Source organism: Enoplosus armatus, chromosome 4 (genome assembly GCF_043641665.1).
Source record: "Enoplosus armatus isolate fEnoArm2 chromosome 4, fEnoArm2.hap1, whole genome shotgun sequence".
NCBI classification, from domain to species: Eukaryota; Metazoa; Chordata; class Actinopteri; order Centrarchiformes; family Enoplosidae; genus Enoplosus; species Enoplosus armatus.
The window spans coordinates 16,122,362-16,141,097 of NC_092183.1; the positions used below are offsets into that span (position 1 = coordinate 16,122,362).

At 40.4% G+C, this 18,736-nt stretch overlaps 1 protein-coding gene across 1 annotated transcript; it reads right to left on the reverse strand.

Moving 5' to 3' along the window:
- Positions 1–3,289: 3,289 nt before the first annotated feature.
- Positions 3,290–12,494, reverse strand: tmem161b (transmembrane protein 161B). Its single transcript, XM_070904620.1, has 11 exons — positions 12,397–12,494; positions 11,210–11,290; positions 9,716–9,813; positions 9,426–9,582; positions 7,972–8,123; positions 7,772–7,832; positions 7,517–7,657; positions 6,375–6,488; positions 4,459–4,633; positions 3,683–3,779; positions 3,290–3,585 (listed from the first exon to the last, which is right to left on the reverse strand). Exons 1-11 carry the CDS (start codon positions 12,468–12,470, stop codon positions 3,290–3,292), a joined length of 1,446 nt encoding a protein of 481 aa, XP_070760721.1. The 5' UTR covers positions 12,471–12,494.
- Positions 12,495–18,736: the final 6,242 nt, after the last annotated feature.

The window sequence follows — 18,736 nt, forward strand, 5'->3', positions numbered from 1 at the left end:
CCACACTGACTGTTTAAAATCAGTCAAAGTTTCTTCATTCCTGTAAAATAAAAAAAAAAAGAGGTTATTTGCCCGTTAGATTTGCTTTTTGGTCTCAATCACATTTCAAGAACGTTAACTGCGGTTGGCATGAGAGACAGAGTCCATGAACTATTTTACAAACGAGTCTTTGGTGAGTTAGTCATTCTCTTGTATGGGCCAGAGGATCATCAAACTTCAATAGGAATACAGACTTGCTGTCACTTTGGTAATTTATTGACTTACAAAAATCAAAGTGAATATGGATATATTAAATATCCAAACTCCGCTCCTCTCTTTGGTCATCGGCAGCATTTAATGACGGTAACCAATAAATCCATGTGAGATTTCTTCTTCTTTAGGACTGTAAGCTGACATGATTATGAGCTCTTCTGTCAGCACTAAAAACAGATGCTTACAGATCCTTGCTTTGAATTTACCAGTACGTCACAACATATACATACCTATCTGAAGCTTTGTAAATGAACCCACCTCCCCTTATGCTGAGGCCATATATGAAGTCAGCGAGCCAATGGAGCATGAGGATAAAATAAGGACATAGTAAAGAACATAATTTATTTAAGACAAAATCTAAAGCAGAAATAAATACATGAAAGAACAACAATGTATGTAATTTACTTCGTGAACCCAACAATGAATAATAAAACACTTTCAGTGGTAACAAACAGAAGAAACAATGCCTCATCAGGCCACTGAATTCTGAAAGTATCCTAACTTGTCCTCAACCAACTGGACTGGACCATTTAAAAAAAAAAAAAAAATCTGTAAAAGGTTAATCTGTAACTGATTTGTCAAACACAATTTCAAAACTGGCTTCAGCCATCATGCACTCCAATAACAAAATGAAGTGTTTGCTGTTAAAATTAGAAATGTTTACAGGCCTCAACTTGTGTAATAAATACAAAGAGAAATCAATTGATAAAAATAGTCATTAGGACAAATTAGATTTAGTTAGGTAGATTTAACAGATGGTCGTAGAGAATCAAAGAGGTCAGGAAGGGGGGGGGGTGTTAAATCAATTAACCAGACAAATCATTTTTATGAAAACAATCTAAAAATTAGGCAGGATTGATACATTCATTATGTGCATATTCCCCATCATTTAGAAACAGAAAGAACTGAAGCTAAGACTTTCGACATCGGGAGCTATAAAAATGTGATATGGTGCAGCTTGACTTTGTAAAATCTGTTCTGTACAAAACTCATAGAGCTGGAATTCAGAATTGACAGCTATATGATATAATAAATGTAATGACAAAATGAAATGCCAGAGAACCACAAGATTGTGTGATCTGTAACTGATCTCGCACCACGTACCCTACATTCCTGAATAGACTGGACAATCATTGGCCCAGTGCTTCATCAGCACATCGACTGTTTGTGCGTACATTTACTCACCAAAGAACTACACAGTATGCAAAGACACTGCAAATACCGTTATGCCCTGTTGTGAACCAGAGCTTGTGATTCCCTCTTTGTCAAGATGGATCTACAGAAAACAGAAGGCCGCAGAGTTGTAGTCCAGTTGTAGTTTCAAACACTAGCAGACACCAAATCACCAGACATTGGGACAGGGGAACAGACTCACTTGGCACCATTTAAAAAAAAAATAATAATAAAAATCAAAACTTTTACAAATTCACAATATTTGATTCATTAGAAAAAGAATAAGAAACAAACAAAAGATTGCTCTCAAATGAGTTTAAAAGCAATGGATGGGTAAAGTAAAAAAAACAACAAAGGAAAGCAGAACATGGCGGTAGCTTATCAACAGTAGTTGACATCATCTCCTCTTGATCACAATGCCCTTTCAGAATACAGCTGACCTACTGCAGAGATCCTTTACATGCAGACAGACACACAGACATAAGCACATATCTTGACTGAGCCGTAAGTGCAGTCCTCCCTTTAAATAGCCACCACTGCTGCTCAAAAAAAAAAAAAAAGAGCTTAAAATCCTCGCATTACTTCTAAAAAATGGCTCAGTCAAATGAAACATCACAAATCTGTTGGAACGCCTTTCATTTAAAAACACAGATTTGTCATTGAAGTTCAACTACACACTTTTAAATACATCAGCTTCAAGTCAATGAGATGTCTACCCACATGTTTAGTGTCTCCTCTTCCTCCTCTGCAGGTACAACTCTTCTTCGGTTGTCCACTCTAACCCTGGTTAGCTGACAGCACTACCCAACCAGCCATTCTGGGAATATCCACAGGCTGCCCCTCCCTCCTCCTCCTCCTCCTCCTCCTCCTCCTCCTCCTACAAACAGTCACACATTGGTCCTTGCCGCAAAATTTTAAGACTCTCTCAGACTCTTGTTTGAACACACATTTTAAAGTTTTGATCAAAAGACAAAAAAATGGGGCACAAGTATGGCAGTTATCATTTTCCTCAAAACATAGAAAAACACAAGGAAAAATTAGTTAAGGTGATTTTAGGCTAATATGACGTCTCATTAGCCTCCATGGACATCTCCAGGTGCAATGATATTATGTGACCTAAATGTAGCTTCTTCACAATTTATCACTGTGGGAAATTAGCACTTACATGGACTGTGGTACAGACTGAAATATAGATGGTTGCATGACTCTTAAAGTAATGTCAAGGCCCTGCACATCCTACTGACGTGCATGAAGCTGTAAGAGGCTGCATTTAGGGCTTTCTAAAGTAGAAGACATCATGCATCTGAAGATGTTGATGGATCAAACACATTACATGTGATTAGTTGTGAAAAAGTATTAAAAATAACATTAATTTAACTCTCCCCACTGGCTTTCATAAAACTGGTGGAACTGAGCAGAACTGCCACACCACATTTCAACATGTAAAATTGTAATCAGCATCTGAGATACAGTATTTTACCTCATATCATTCAAATTTCATACAGTAAACTGGACCAATTTCTCATTACTATGCCAATACACCAGTGAGACGGATTACTATTCCTCTAACTCATACTTCAGTCTGGCTGTTATTAAGGTTTATACATCTTGCTCTTCAAATAAAAAGGTAGTGGTTGTAGTAGTAAAAACAATTAGAGTTCACAGAGTCATCTGTGAAGGAAGCACTGGAAGTTGAACCAGGAGCTCTGATGATATGGTCAGTCATTGTGAGGGGGTCAGAGGGAGGGAGTGAAGGAGGTGTCGAGCAGAATAGGCTTCGGTTACCCCCACTCAGTCCTTTCTGATCAGATCGAACACACTGTAGCCCTGTGGGGGTCTGGCTGCCACTGCTGGGTTGGTGATGCTATGCTGCCATGAGATACTGATGGTAGAAGAGGCCAAAGAGGGAGGTGGAGAAGAGGCAGGCGGCAATCCACCAAGTAAAGAAGGAGAAGAGGCCCCGGAAAAGCAAAGGGCTGAACACAGTCCGCAGGCCTCCCAGGGCCACAGACAGCTGGGCTACTGACGCCCGGGCTCCTGTTTCTACCACTGAAGCTGGTGTTGGGGCTGCAATCGGTGCCGCCCCCATCACAGAGTCAGAGTTCATTTCATGGGTGCAAGGCAGGTCTTCTTCAGGATAGACCCACCAGGAGTGTCCACCTGTAATAAAATCAGGCAAAGGAAGAAAATAGCTTCAACTTATGGAAGGCAAAAAGATACTCTGAACTGGAAAATCATCCAGCAGTGCCTGACTCACCTAAGGTTTTTAGCAGCAAAGTTGTATGCAACAGCATCACCAGTGGTGCCACATACTGTAGTGCGATCACACACAAGTAGTAAAAAACACGTGCAACCTGGGTGAAATTAGAGAAGAAGAATTCCTTTACACAAACTGTTCAACAAAGCATCTTCAAAGAGGTTTAACACACTCGCTGCTTTATGTAGGGATACAGCCTACTGGCCAATATCAGTTTGTATTTGCAGCGTCACATATTCTAATTTAGGCTGATATATATCAACACAGAATATGAGTTGTAACATAGGAGAGGCTGGTTGGCACTCGACCAATTGTCTGTACTTCATGTTGGGGAGGGCTTTTAAAAAGGAATGATAGGGTCTCATGTGTTGGCCACAACTGACGCCAGTCCTAAACACACTCACTGATAATGTATCCAGTTTCCAAGTGCACCACAGGTGGGCTGCATGCTTCCTGCATAATGCATGCCCTGTGTGCAGATGACTGAGTTTTGTGCTTTTTTCCTTAATGCACAAAGACAGGATCCTAAGTATGTCTATATTTGCTTTTAATAAAGAGAAATTGGTGTACATCTGAATTTCTCCACCTCTGCAAGACCAGCAAAGTGGCCCCATCTCAGCGGTTACTATGGAATTAGATCTCTTCTCTGCCTTTTAATCCCTTCCAAACATACTCCATGTGTTAATTGGGATAAAAGACATCATTTTGTATTTCTAAATTGATGCAGAATTGCAGAAAGGTACAATAAGGATTATCATATCTATGATCTTATTCACCATCTTCTGCAGGTCAACGGTGCTTATCCGTCCCGCCTCCTTCTTCATCTGGTCCACACCCTTCTGGGCCAGGTTGAGGTAGGCCTGCAAATGATGTCTCATCATAGCGAGCCGGAGCATACACATCAGTATGATGGCCCATAACCGTAACGTATCATACGTCTGCTCAGTCATCCTGATATTAATAGAAAGACAGGGGTGAGTAAGAGGAGAGATGATGAAGGGATGACAGCTTTTTGTGGCCCGCAAACTCAACGCATCATGTATTGGCTCCATCATCTGCAAGGTAGGCAGAGACATTGAGACAGAAAGGAAAGATACTGAGAGCAAACGAGTCATAAACAACCTGAAAGAAAAAGTAAAAGAGGGTGAAATTGAGAGATAAAAAGCTGAAAAGGGGGAAATCAAGCTTACGCCTGGTACACACTAGAGGATTTTCAAATCTTAACTGATTTTAAAAACATGGGAGACCACAGACATGAAGACAGATTTAACCAACTTTAAATATTTGAATCGTAAGAACGCACACACCAGACGATTCAGTCAGGACGCAGGACCACACACTTTGAAATTGTTTAGTATAAGAGTGGCGATTCCAGGGACTTGGGATCTCAGAAAGTCTCGTGATCAAGTGTCTTCAGAAAACATACTGGTTGCACTTGTGAGTGCTATGCTATGCACTTTTGCACCGAAAAAGAAAAAAAAGAAAAAAAAAAGTGGATTAGGTCATGGTTGAGAAGACGGAATCAGCATGGCCTTTCCAATAAAGTTTTATTATTAGTCTCAAATAGGGCTTGTGCAAGCTACTGCTACAAGCCAATGTTGTTATTTGTACACAGGTAGAAGGGACTGTGAAACTTGTGATCATTAGAAATGTAATCATTTTTATCATTACATTATTATTATTATTATTTTACATCTGGTTGGTGATGCTTCCCAGTCAGCATGCTTTCATTGGCTTTTGCTCAATTTTCCAGGTTGTCATGTTGTAAATATGAATCGGGAACACGCCCACAGTTGTCGGGAGGGGCGAATCTGATCCAAAATCTGCCCAATTATCCTCCAGTGTGGGGCCAGCTTTAATCATATTTGACCTTGATGGTATCACAGTCACTGTCAGCAACAGAAAAAAGTTTGACACCTGACAGAATTCAAACTTGCAACAAATGAAAGATGTTATCTTACAATGAATAACCAGCTAACAAATGACAGCAGTGGAGACACAAAGAGCTGTCTCTGAGGTATGACTCAATTTGTTTACCGTCTAATTTTAACCCAAGTAGACAACGTGTGTACTGTCACTTCATCTAGGAGCTGAATGCATTCCTTATCTCATTGAACCGTTGTAAATTCCATTTTCATAACTGCTGTTGCATTGTTTACATCCATTTTCCAGCACAAAAGCCACAATTACTTTTATTTTCACAGCTTGGTAATGTTGTCCCATCCCGGTTGTTTGAATGGCAGGTAATTAGCTTGCTAGATATCAAGGAAGTCCAACTGGCTTGCCTACCAAAGTACAGATCAATCAATAAAAGGTGCGAGCATGTACACCCTCAGCACACTCTCGTTTTCTAGAAATGTTTAGGCAATCTCATATATGAGCTACAAAACATTTCACCACTGAGCTCATTGTCCATGCTCAGTTATGGGAACTATTAGCAAAGAATATGATTGTAAACTTTCCAGTAACTTACATCTCCTACAAATAAGGTTAAATCACTACTTAGCAAGTTATTTATAATACAAGTTGGAATTTATGTTCCAACTTTTCAGAAACAACATATGCACAAAGCAAGTTTTTTTTCAAGAATCCGTCTCATCACAGCACGCAGAACACACTTTATTCATGTGCAGTGGACATCTGGATCAGACATTTAAAGGATCATCAGAGCCAGATAATTACTTTTACTTACAAAGGCACACTCTCCTTTCCCAGAGTGGGGTTCATTATGTAGTCCTTGGTAATGGGCTTCACCCACAGCAGGACCATGATGAGAGGGGCCAGGAAGTTGATATGAAGCAGAGTCCTATAGAAAAAGGGAGATGAGGAAGAAGATGCCCAGTTAAACCAATAGTAATGCTAGATGCTCAAAAAACATCTGACAACTCTGATAATTAAAAAATGTCTGACCACTGAAGGAAACCCAAACAGTGATAGATAAATATAGGCGTAGTTGCTGAGATTCATCATCAACTCCCATGTATCTGAGAAAAACAAATGGCTCACTGAAATCTTCACTTTTAAATCTCAATGTGAAGTTAACATCGTGAGAAACAAGGTCCATACTATCAGTGCAACTTTCCCTGAGAGGGGTGAGAAGATAACCAAGGCACATATTTTGAAGGGCTCGGAGATAATCCCTGCTGGTGACAGGGTCTGAGGATGTAAGCTCATGACAGTTAAGAGGGGGAATGGAAGAGGAGGCCATTTTGGAGAGTCTGCTACGCCAAAGTGGATTATCTGGATGCGATGTGCTCTCCACTCTGCACCCCATATCATGGTCGTAGACATGCCACCCAGTGAGTTCTGAAATAGAAATCTGCCCCAACTGAGGAATTCTTCATCTGACTCAAAGGGTGCTCTCTCACAAGCATAACTGCACTATACTTGGCTGCTTCTTCTTACTCCGAGAGGGGACAGCTTGATACTAGAGCACTGTGTGGCCAATTAGCGCACATCATGTATTAATTAAGCCAAGAGTCACAGACCCCAAAAACTTTTTTCATCATCATCAGATATCAGTATATTCCAATGAACCATTCATTCATTTACGTGGGATGACATGAAAGTTATTTGCTTTCACTTAAAATACCACTGATGAGATAATGAGTAAGGATCAAATTTGGAAAAGAGGGCCACTAAAGCAGCAAAAAAATACAGCATATTACTATTTTTCCTGACCAGCAACTGAACCTAAAGGTTGTGTTTCAACTACAATTGTCATGACTTTCCACCATTTACATCCTTATTAAGGATAAGGAAGACATCAAATGTATTCAATGAAAAACACATGAGTGAGCACAGAAGTGAAGGCAATTACTGTAGTGGACTCACTGTGTGAATTTGGCTGTGGTCAGATTGAGTGCATCTAGGTGCATCTGGGCCAATCGTAAACCAGGGAAAGTTAGAAATGCTCCAATAAGGGAGCAGAGGAGAGCCAGGATCAGCTTGAAGGTGAGTTTAGATATGGGACCCCTGTGAAAGAGAAAACACATCGTGAGATACGACTGTAGTTTCATGACTCATAAAGAATTTATGAAGGCAGAGAACACAAAAATGATACCGTGAGAATACTGATTTTGTACTTACTGGGACTCTAAGCCCTGGTGCTCCAGAAACTGTAGAGCACTGTCAGAGAAGTTTGCAAAACCTAGAAACGAAGAAATGTTTGACAGTGACTCACTCACTCACTCACTCATTCACTCACTCACTCACTGGGGGACAAAAGAAATACATCTTGGTTGTTACTAACGGGGTCTTTTGTGAGAAAAGAATGGTGGAGCACTCACCTGTCTCCAGGCCAAACTCCAGGTAGTTTTCAGTGACGATGAGAATGGCCATGGCTTTGACAAAGAAGAAGAAAGCAAAAGTAATGCAGAGTGAACGCTCGCCTCCTTCCTCCAGCTTGAAGTAGTGGGCCGTTAGAGAGAAAAGGGTCTTACTGTGGGGACAGAGTCAAGGAAAAATATCTGGAGCACACTGGCATATAAAGCTAATTCAAACCGCTTTGTAGACATATTTTCAATGCCTTTTACAGGTTCCAGGGAAACACAAACATAAGTCTCAGCAATCAGCCAATACAAACAACTTAGAACACAGTAAAACACAGCTTTTCACCACCCAAATGTGTTTCGTCTTTAGACGAGTACACAGACTTTGTGCATACCTGTGTGAACCCTCAACCCCTTAACACCACACAAACCGTGCTACCTGGCATGGGTGAGTAAAGAATGTGTGGATCTTTGGCACCAGTGCGTGCCGTTGTGGTTGCAATAGTATTTTTCAATTCAGTACTGTGAAGACAGCTGTATAAACAGTCACCAGACTAAGTTCGAGCCAGCATGAGGCTGAAATACTCATGTTTGAGCTATCATGCGGTGGGCTACAATTAATATACTGCCGAGTTGGCCTGTCAGCATTGGCCAGAGGTGAGGAGATGCAGTTTTTATACATACAAGGGGAAAAGGCAAAGTACTATTAGATGCAGATACTTGAAGAGCATGCTGCTCCAGAGTTATCAGTGAAGGTTAAGGCAGGAGAGCTGATCTCCAGGGCGAAAGTCTTAAACATATCATCAGAGCTGAAATAGGAAAACTGAAATCAAGTGTCCCATTAACACATATATTGAGCCAACATATTCGCTCATCTTCATAGTCCCATTTCATCTGGTCCCCGGTCTGTCCTTTTCCCCAAGCATATCAGTCTGTTGGGCTGTGAAAATTGGACCTCCAATCTCCGACATAGGCAGGAAATGACACACCATCTGACCGGCTGTGAGCCGGGCTCGACCAGGAGCACTGCATTGATTGATCCCTGTGGTTGGTGGCAAGGATAATGCATATTATTTAACCATCATTCAGTGTAGCAAAATAGCAGGTAGCTGTGGAGCATGAAGGTGCTGGCAGTCAAGCTAGTAGCTTTAGCAGTAATTTTATAGTCTCTCTCCACCACTGCTGCATCCAAACAATCAAGCTGGAATGATTTGGTCTCTCACAGAGAAAGAGATGTTAACCTATGACATATGTAGGACGGCAGTGACGAATGCAAAGTGAAAATAATGTAAATGTGTGAGTGAAGAGGAGAGCCCATAGAAAACACGTTTGTTCAGTTTAAACTTCAGACCCACCAACAGACGTAATGTACAGCATAAAAGTGTTATCAACTACAACAGTTTACACCAAAACACTGATGAGATTTTAACAGTCTGATAAGAAAAGACAAAGAATGACTGATGTAAGGATACATGACAAACGTGAGCACTAGCAGGCACCAGACCACACTGATGTTCATCTCTCCTGAGGGCTGAGCCACACTGTAGTACAGTTCTGTTATCAGATAGACCATAGTTGCCGCTACTGTGAAATCCACCAGCCACTGGAACTCTGGGAAGTAGTGCAATGCTGGAGGCATGAAGAGTATAGGTAAATCCAAACATTCAATGATAAAATACAGCACAGTATATACAGATGTTAAGAGTGTGTGATTGAAGAGTTACAATTTCTTTATTAGAGATTTGTCCTCCTAGATTTATACCTAATGTGTCGACTTCTGTGATGCATTTCGTCTCCAGCTGCAAGTCTATGTCCTTGGGAACTGTTAGCGGCTTATTGTCTATGTGACCATTGTACTTCCTAGGATGAAGAGGAGAGAGCAGCAAAACAACAACTAGGGTCAGGATAACAGAAACAAGCAAATCCAAATGCAAGTAAACTGAATTTTAGACCATTACCATTTTCCCCCCCCTGTGAAACTATAAAATACATCCTTATGCTTTTAGTGGGGTCTGTTCTAGCAGACATTTTTGTTTAGGCTCTTGTCTCATCTTGCATTTTATAATATGGCCCTTCCAAATAGTCACTGCAATAATACATCCATCACAGGTAAAACTTCCTTGTTGTACTGTTCACCGCAGCTCTGGCATTCAAATGCAATAGTAGGCAGAGGTCTAGTTACTTTTATTACTACTAATACTACTAGACTCTTTCATGAGCAAAAGGGGCAATATATAGGCAGCGCTAAATCGCTAACAGCAGGCAAATGGGGAGCCGTTCTTTAGGCTTGAAGAACTGTCTGGTGGGCCTCCTCAGTTCTGGGCTTTGTTTGTTCAGCCCTGTGTGTGTGCTGAATTCACAGGACAATACCACTGTAAGACTCTTGGGCCAAACATGCCCTGGACAGATTTCATCTCTGAGGGGCTCAGCTTCACCCCTGACTGAGGGAGTCAGACCGCTAACAAAGGGAACGGAGCTGCATGGCACGAGCTGGCAAAAGGAAAGCGGCCCATTTTTTTCTTCAAGGGATTACTGAACATGTGGTGCTAGAGAGCCCTGACCTGCCTCACACAGGGTCAGAGAAAGGACTGTGCTACAAACCTGCCTTGAGTTAGGAGACGGACACCATGAGGAACAGTAAGGATTAACTTTCAGTTGTGACTTCAATTTAAATTCACATTTAAAAAGGAGAGCACAAAGGAAACAGAACTAAATTCACGTGTTCAACATATGGTTCAACTTCAACTTTTTTTTTTTTTTGAATTGCAAAATAGTGTTGAAGGAAAATCATCTTCCACAATCAAAGCTTGACATCTGACCACTTTGAAGAGATAATGCTGTTTAGGAAACTTTGATTTCAGAGAGGATGCAATCCTTTTAAACTGTCATCCCCTAAAATAGCCTAAATAGTAATGGATCCAAAAAAAACAGGACCAACTTTCTTCACATCTAGCAGACAGGGCCACTTCTAAGCCGAGGTGCTCTGAGCCTCGATGAAGAGCCATAAAGGAACAAAACAACAAAAACAGACTTCTGTCTCCTTACTTCAAACAGGCCTTAAATGAGCCACATAAACACATCAGCTTCATCTGTTTGCCGACATGCCTGTGGTCTCCATCCATCTCAAATGTCTGTTTCTCATCTTTTCTTTCCTCTCTCATGAAAGGGGTGCCTTTCGTACCTCCTCTGTGCCACTGCATTTCCCCAATCCCCAAACAATAGCCCTTCTTCATTCCAGCCCACACTTTCTACCTACCTGTCTTTCCTCTTCTGTCCTTTTTGTTTCCCAGCTAAGCTCCTCAACTCATCTTCTGTAGGGTGCTGATACCACTGCAGACTGTGAACAAAGACAAGCAGAGAGATGTGGAATCAGGCTCAGACATGAAGAGGAGGAAAGAGTAAGAAAGAGGACACAATAAAGATAGATTTGTTGTCCTAGTATGTAATTAAGACAAAGAGTATAAAAGAATATATCATGTTGGTTCTGAAGTATGGAAAGAGTAGGTTAAGTGATTTGGACATAAATCATCAATCATAAATCACTTGCCTGTTCACTTCTTCACATTTCTTAAGGTGAATTTACTTACTGTTAAAAGCTTAAATTGCCTTCAAATCACTCCTTAAAAGCAATAATATCAAAGACCTCATTGAAAAAATGCTCTTGAAAGCAGTGGCATTAAGTCTTGATTCTGTGAACATGACTCAAAAGCCTAAATGCTTTATGATTAACTCCCAAACAACACAGACACAAAACAGACAATTCTCAATGCTTTACTTTATATGAGTAATTCTGATACACATCTAGAAAGCACTTGTGAGAGGCTTTACAACAGCAAGGTTATCTGTCCTAAAGGACTGAGCTTGAAATAAGAGCCAATTTAAGAGCATCCTTTTGAAGATTTCAGGCACCCTCCTTAACCTTAACTTTGTGAGGAAACCTTCTTGTCAGAGCATCTTGAGAAACAGCCTGTGTGGTAGAGGAGGATAGAAGGAGCACAGCTTGTTTTTCCCCTTGTACATTCATTTATTATGGAAAATTAATTACAAAATATTCTGGAGGGACACTCCAGGCATCCTGCTTAGGGCAAAAATGTTTCAACAGTGCCCTGAAAAGAAAAAATAATTAATTATTAAATATGTTCCAAGAAGCTGTTTACTGAAAAACATATGTGGCACTAATTAGAGAAAATGAGGCGGCACTTCGTCCTCTCGGGTCATCCCAATATTTTGATGCCCTTTGGTCTTTGCAGTATGAATTAATTATTCTTTTTCTTCTTCTATCCAAACCCTTTTGAACACTCTGCCGTCTGAGTAAACATTTTGATCCCCATTGTTCTGGACTCTTTTTGAAATAAACATCTCAGAAGGAAAGTAAACTGAAGAAATGAAGCTGCAACATTTAGAGCAACTATCTGAAACACCATGTACAGGATTCTACATTACCTGCCACTGCAGAGTAGCCATCTTGCGAAGGAATAATGAGGTATGATTTTCTGAATTACACTGGCCATTACCATGGTAACCACCAGCTGCACACCAATCACACCCTGTGGAAATAGGATGGGGGTTTATATCACATTTAAAATAGTAATTATACATGCCATAAAGCAGTTACACATATGAAGTATGGGTTTAAATAGACTGAGAAAGGCTGACACATATCTACACCTTAAAAAGTGTTTCAAATGCAATTTGAAGTCATGTGATCAATACAATTCTGTAAATGTGCCCTCTATAGACCATCAGACAAACTCATGGATACAAACCATGACATTTTTTCGACAGGGACCACAGATGTTGTCCCAATAAACATTTCAAGATTGCAGTGCAAGAGGCAAGTGATTACATGTTATGACTGTGCCTATGTGTGTGATATTATCATATAAACTCTTTAACACTGCCTCTAGTGTTTCTGAGGACAATTCCTTGGCAGTATAATAAGTGAGTTAGCTCTTAATTGACAGAGGTGAGGTCACAGGCTCCACGGCTAGAAGGGCAAAACAGCACCATTAAAACAAAGTCTAAGCTGTATTTTGCTATGAAATTTGGCATGAATATTCATGGTACCCAGAAATGGAAATCGTAATATTTTTTGTGGCCATGACCCCTGAGCATTCCTATAGCTCCACCATAAGGCCAGAAGCTGCACTTGAAAACAAAATCCAGTTGCACATTGCCATGACATGTGCTAAGCTCATTCATGGCCCCAAGAAGAATGCTTTTGATTTGCAAGCCTGCGTGGCTCTTTCCTCTCTGTGAGGTTTTTGATTTATAATGCAGCCAATAACAAAGCATGAGCTACATGGTTTCAACCATTCTACATGAAACACCACAGGAAAGCATGTTTTCTTTGTAAATACTGTTGTTAAAAGAATTGGCTCCACAACCTTGATTAAGATCCAGAGTTCAAACACAGAATGACCTTCATTTCACTACAAACATAGACAGGGAGTGCACTCTGTAGAACCTTGCTGTTTGATGCAATTTGAAATTACTTATAGAGTGGTATTAGATAAATAAATTGCCATATTTACCTCGATACAACGAATGTTATATTTTTAAACATCCCCTTTAGTTTAATTATAATTTCACGATTCAATTATTAACTAACAAACTACGGTAAATACAATGTTCACTAAATTATGCTCTTTGTCTGCAACATCTGTCACAATGAACAGCCAGCACTCCTGTGGTAGGTACCCAAAGATTTAGCTCAATGTCAACCCAGCACACTTAGATCAATATTCACTTAGGCTTAAGAGGCCAGAATCATTGCCATCATGCTGCGTTTTTATCCTCTTACTGTAGGGTAAGGTCTGCGGGTTGGCCTCTCTCTTTGGTAATCAGTAGGAATCATTGATATCTGTGCCTACACACACTTGAGCAAAGAGAACCAATTAGCTGCCCAATCCCCAATAAAATATTTGTCTCCAACAACAGCCTTATACCTGTGCTAGCACCTGGGCATGTACCATTGAATATACACAGCAAACTCATCAGCTGAATATACGGCAATAAATCCTGAAGCCTTCTTTGTTTTCTCAACATGATGTTTACACATCAATAATATTAGGCTAAACAAAGCTTCCTGCCCTAAATCAACTCAACTCAATAGAGCCCAAATTCACCCTAACAGGGCAATTTAGAATGCTAATTTCACGTTGCCTGATGTGTATCTTGGTGGCAATTTTTAGAATCGTTGGTCCATTAAGAAATACCTTTTACATAGAATGGAAAATTAATACAGGACCCCATCTGTTCAAAAATTAAAATACAGACTCTGCTGACATGCAGATTCTTAAAATGTGTTTTCTGCGTCGGCCTATCATCTAGCGGGTGCTTGGCCTATCCTGGCCAGCATGAAGCATACCATATGCCTTTTAGTTATTGGTAATGTTTTTAGTTTCTGTGTCTTTCTTGTCTCACTGAGTCTCCTTCCAGCAATGAACACTGATTAAAACGATGCCCCAGCTCACAATTCTCTGGTTACGGCGGATCTTTTACTTCAATTGATTGAAGTCCCCTTTTTTGTTAGTATGGCCTTCAGCTTCCAGTTCATTCTTGGCCTCATTCAAAATCGGCCTAACCATGTAGTCTAAATTTCTGGCATGACACTACTTTATTTGAATATTTTACAAGAAAGGGGGTTTTGGGCTACACTGTGGACAGCTGAACATGGTAACCTGACATCACACATATCCTGCTTCTAACATACTGATGGTTAAACCTATGTCAGACTGCAGCAGATGTAGGAGGAAGTGAATGACACCTAGACAGGAGAGGTGATGAGGCCAGACCTGTACAGTAGACCTAGATTGTGCATTGGTCATGGTGATCCCCAGTGTCACTCAGCATGGGGTAAGCTCCAAAACCTAAAGTCAATACCTCTTCTGGAGTCACAGAGGGGAGAGTGGGTGCCATTAATTTTGCAATTATACTCACAAAGATGTGACGCGTGACCAAACGCAACCTCTCTGACTCAAGACATTCTCCATGTGAGTAATGGTCATGCTATATAGGTCAAAAGCACACAGCCTTAGTTGGTGGATGCTGACCATTCTCTGTGGGGGCCCTGCAAGGATCTCAGGCCTGGGGGAAATTGAGCCAGCATGGACTCTCTTATCTTGCCCAGTCCGCTTGACCCCCTCCACACAACAACCAAATGAAATCTGTAGGGGGTAGAGAGTGGGAGCTGCAGTGATAACCACCATCCATAAGAGCTCAAACACCTCACTACTATTTTGCCCATGAAAGTAACTCTGAAGCAGTTTATTGGCCGATGCTTCTCTGTAAACTGTTCAACTATTGAATGTTGGACACCTAAGTCTACACTTCCTAATAGAAATATTGAAGCTGTGGTTAGAGATGTGCCATATTGTACATCAAAATGGGCCTGATACTAACATTGTAGTAAGAGACTAGATCCTGGATGTTTGTCATTTCTGTGATATACTGTGGCTTAAATTTTTCCTCCTCCCCCTCCCCTAGAATTACAGTATACCTTGGTGGTACTACAATAAACTGGAAATGTCTTTACCTTTTCTGATTGTTCTACCTGCTAAATTACTAACGCTATGTTCAAAATGTTGTCACTACTTTCCTGTCCTAGCTGCTGTAATAGAGGATAACATTCAGCAGATTGTGGACACTGTGATTGTATTATATGAAGAACAATACAAATCAGCCCACCTTAATATTCATAATACACCCCCCCCAAAAAACAAAAATACATGATGGAGCTATCCCAAATTGTTACATTTCATCCCATCATGTTGACAACGTCAAATTCACATGCCAGTTGTGTTGAGATTCGAGAAACCAACTGTGATTGAGGAAAATTTGGGGATTGTTGGGTACAAATAATGACACTATCGTGAATGTAATCAGAGCTGTCCATTCTTTGACTAGAGTATACACAAATGACAAATGTGCACACAGGGTAGCTAGCAGTTAACATCTATCAATTTCCCTCAGTAAATCCACGATGGAAACATTTTGCTGTCAGGTTTTACAAAACCCTTGACATGAAATTAGGTTGAACTATCAGAGTGCTCAGCAAATGCTTATGATATTACGAATCAATTACACATATGTGAGATATCATACTAAATGAACTACTGAGTTCCTCTGAGGGCATCCTGAGGTCAAACTGAGCAGGTCAGGTGGGTGAACACACCTTGACTTCACCCAAAGGTATCCTGCTACCAGCTGAATGGCATGCTAACTGCTTGTTAGTATGGTTCATACTAGTATATATATAACTTACCTTCAACCTCAGCTAATACCAGTACTCCCAAACACTGTATGAGAGTGAACATCATTTAAAACAGTAACCGTTATATGCTATTTACATGTTCACTGTTAGCTACCGCTAGCTAAATAGCTACACTGACTAGCCGGCTACAAGCACCTGTTCTGGCTAGCAAGCTAACCTAACGTTACGCTGCAATCACAACAACAAATTGGCTGACAACTTAAATGGGTCAGCAACGTCGCAGTACATATCCACATGAAAATTGATGTTAACAACGAATGCTTTATCAATGAAGGGCGACAAATAAGAGAAACCGTTGCGTTCAGGTGCTCGCTGTCATACTCACCATGTTGATGCAGTGCAGCTGAAACGGACTCTACCCCGACAACACTGAGCACCCCGAGTCGGAAATCAAGCGGCGAGGAGCACATAAGCCCTTCTTGCGATAGTTATGCACAAAATGAAGGGTTTTCTCATTCAAATTGTCACCGTATCCTTGCAGAGAGGGGTTACATAGTCAAAAATCAATGGATTCAACCTCCGCTACCAAGTATTTTCAACTGCAGTAGAGGTCACGCTAAAACTATGGGTAAGAAGGTCACCTCACATATGCCTGTACAGAAAGAGTGAAAAACGAGGATCTAATTATTCGCACTCTCACATATCAAAATAAATCCGTGGTGATCAGATATATTAAACGTACATGTATGCCCTGTAATTCTACATATTTGACTTAAAAATTACATATACGTTGTAATTTTGCACAGGGTTGCACAAGACAACTATAAGCATGCATTAGGACCGCCGCAACCGGAAGACAGCAAAGAGTCACCACCACACATGACAGATCGGTACCTGCATCAGATGTCTGACAGTGGACACTTCAACGAGTAGAGGCAATTAACACAGACTCCCAGTTTCTGCTTTTGTTGATCTGCCTCTCGAAGTGTGATTATTCACAGCATATATTGTACTTTGTAGCTAAATCACTTGGTAAACGAGTCAAGCACTGTAGGCTGTTTCTACCATTAATAAAGGTGACTGTGTTAAGGGATGATTGACCCTCACAGTCTTTACTACTGTGGCATTATTAAGCAATATAAAGTCATTAACTGTAAGGCAAGTCAGCGAAGCTACAGATAATAAAAATGCAACAGGCTATAGCGATGTAGGCCGGACTAACTGACTGAAACCTTTCAGGGACACTCAAATGCATCTTGTGGTCACAGAAAACCGACAGTTAATGACAAAGAGGTTGCTTTTTGTGATTGTATTTTAACATCCATGCATGGCAGCTATTGTATGAGCTTTGAATGGCTTTATCTTACTGACAATTAATATGAAATTAATATGAAACTCCATCCCAATAAAGCACAGAAGTTTACACAGTTTTGATGGGCAATGACTGTGTAGTTTTCCACCAATATTTCTGGAATTGATTTTTTACTTTGAACTCCTACACTTGCATCTGAAAGTTAGAGCAATTACATTTGTTTTGCAGAACCCAGTCTATGGCATTTGAAAGCAAAATAAGGGATAAGATACGAGGTTCTGCTGGAGTTCTAAGTAGGACTACAGTTAGACGTAGTGCTGTCTGCATCACTTACAACATTAAACACTAAATTGCTTATTAATTCAATTCTATTAGGGGACGATTTTTCAGATATAATACTTTTGATCCTTAATTATACTGTAGGCTATTGCTCATACTTTCATATGTTTACCTAAACTTTATTAAAGCAGGATTTACAGTATACATCCTATACAGTATTTTTTATTAAGTAAACACTTTGAGTACTTTTCCCACCACTTCAAATGTGATTTGGTCTGTTTTATAATTGGCTGAGGTAGTAAGGTGGGGGGGTAGGTGGTAACCCTGAGTGAGGAATTATCTGCAAAGTTCACCAGCAATTTACTGCCAGTGGCATTACTTGCAGTAACTCCTGGTGAATTCAGTCAAAGGAGGCTTTTCTCCTCTGCTTTTAACGTTGGATGAGAGTTGTTGTTCTTCACACACTGTATTTAGGGGAAAATGAGGCACATCAAATGTCAAAACTTGATTATGATAATTAAAAAAAAGAATAACATACTGAGTTTACTGCATGGTTCAGACATCATCAAATGCTGAACACTAAAACACAGAGTACACATGTTCTTGCATTTGTGGGACACAGAGTGGCATGTACATCAACATGTGGGTATAGAAGGGCTAGGCTGTATTTGCACATGCGCATACGTTGGCTAAGCCCTCCTCTCTTATTGCAGCGATACCTACCCCACCCCCTTGATGCATCGTACCAGCCCCTTATGGCATAGACACGCTCACACATGGTCTCATACTCTCTTGTACGAAAATACCATTCTGCCCTGAGGATTGAGAGGTATCTCTCTAAAGATTGCCGGTTAATAATGGTGATGTCAGCAATGAATGCAATTAAGTTAAAATGATGCAGTAATTCATGTGAGAAAATAAAAATTCCATCAAGACACATCTTTATGATTGTGAAAACAGGACGTCAGTTCACAAAA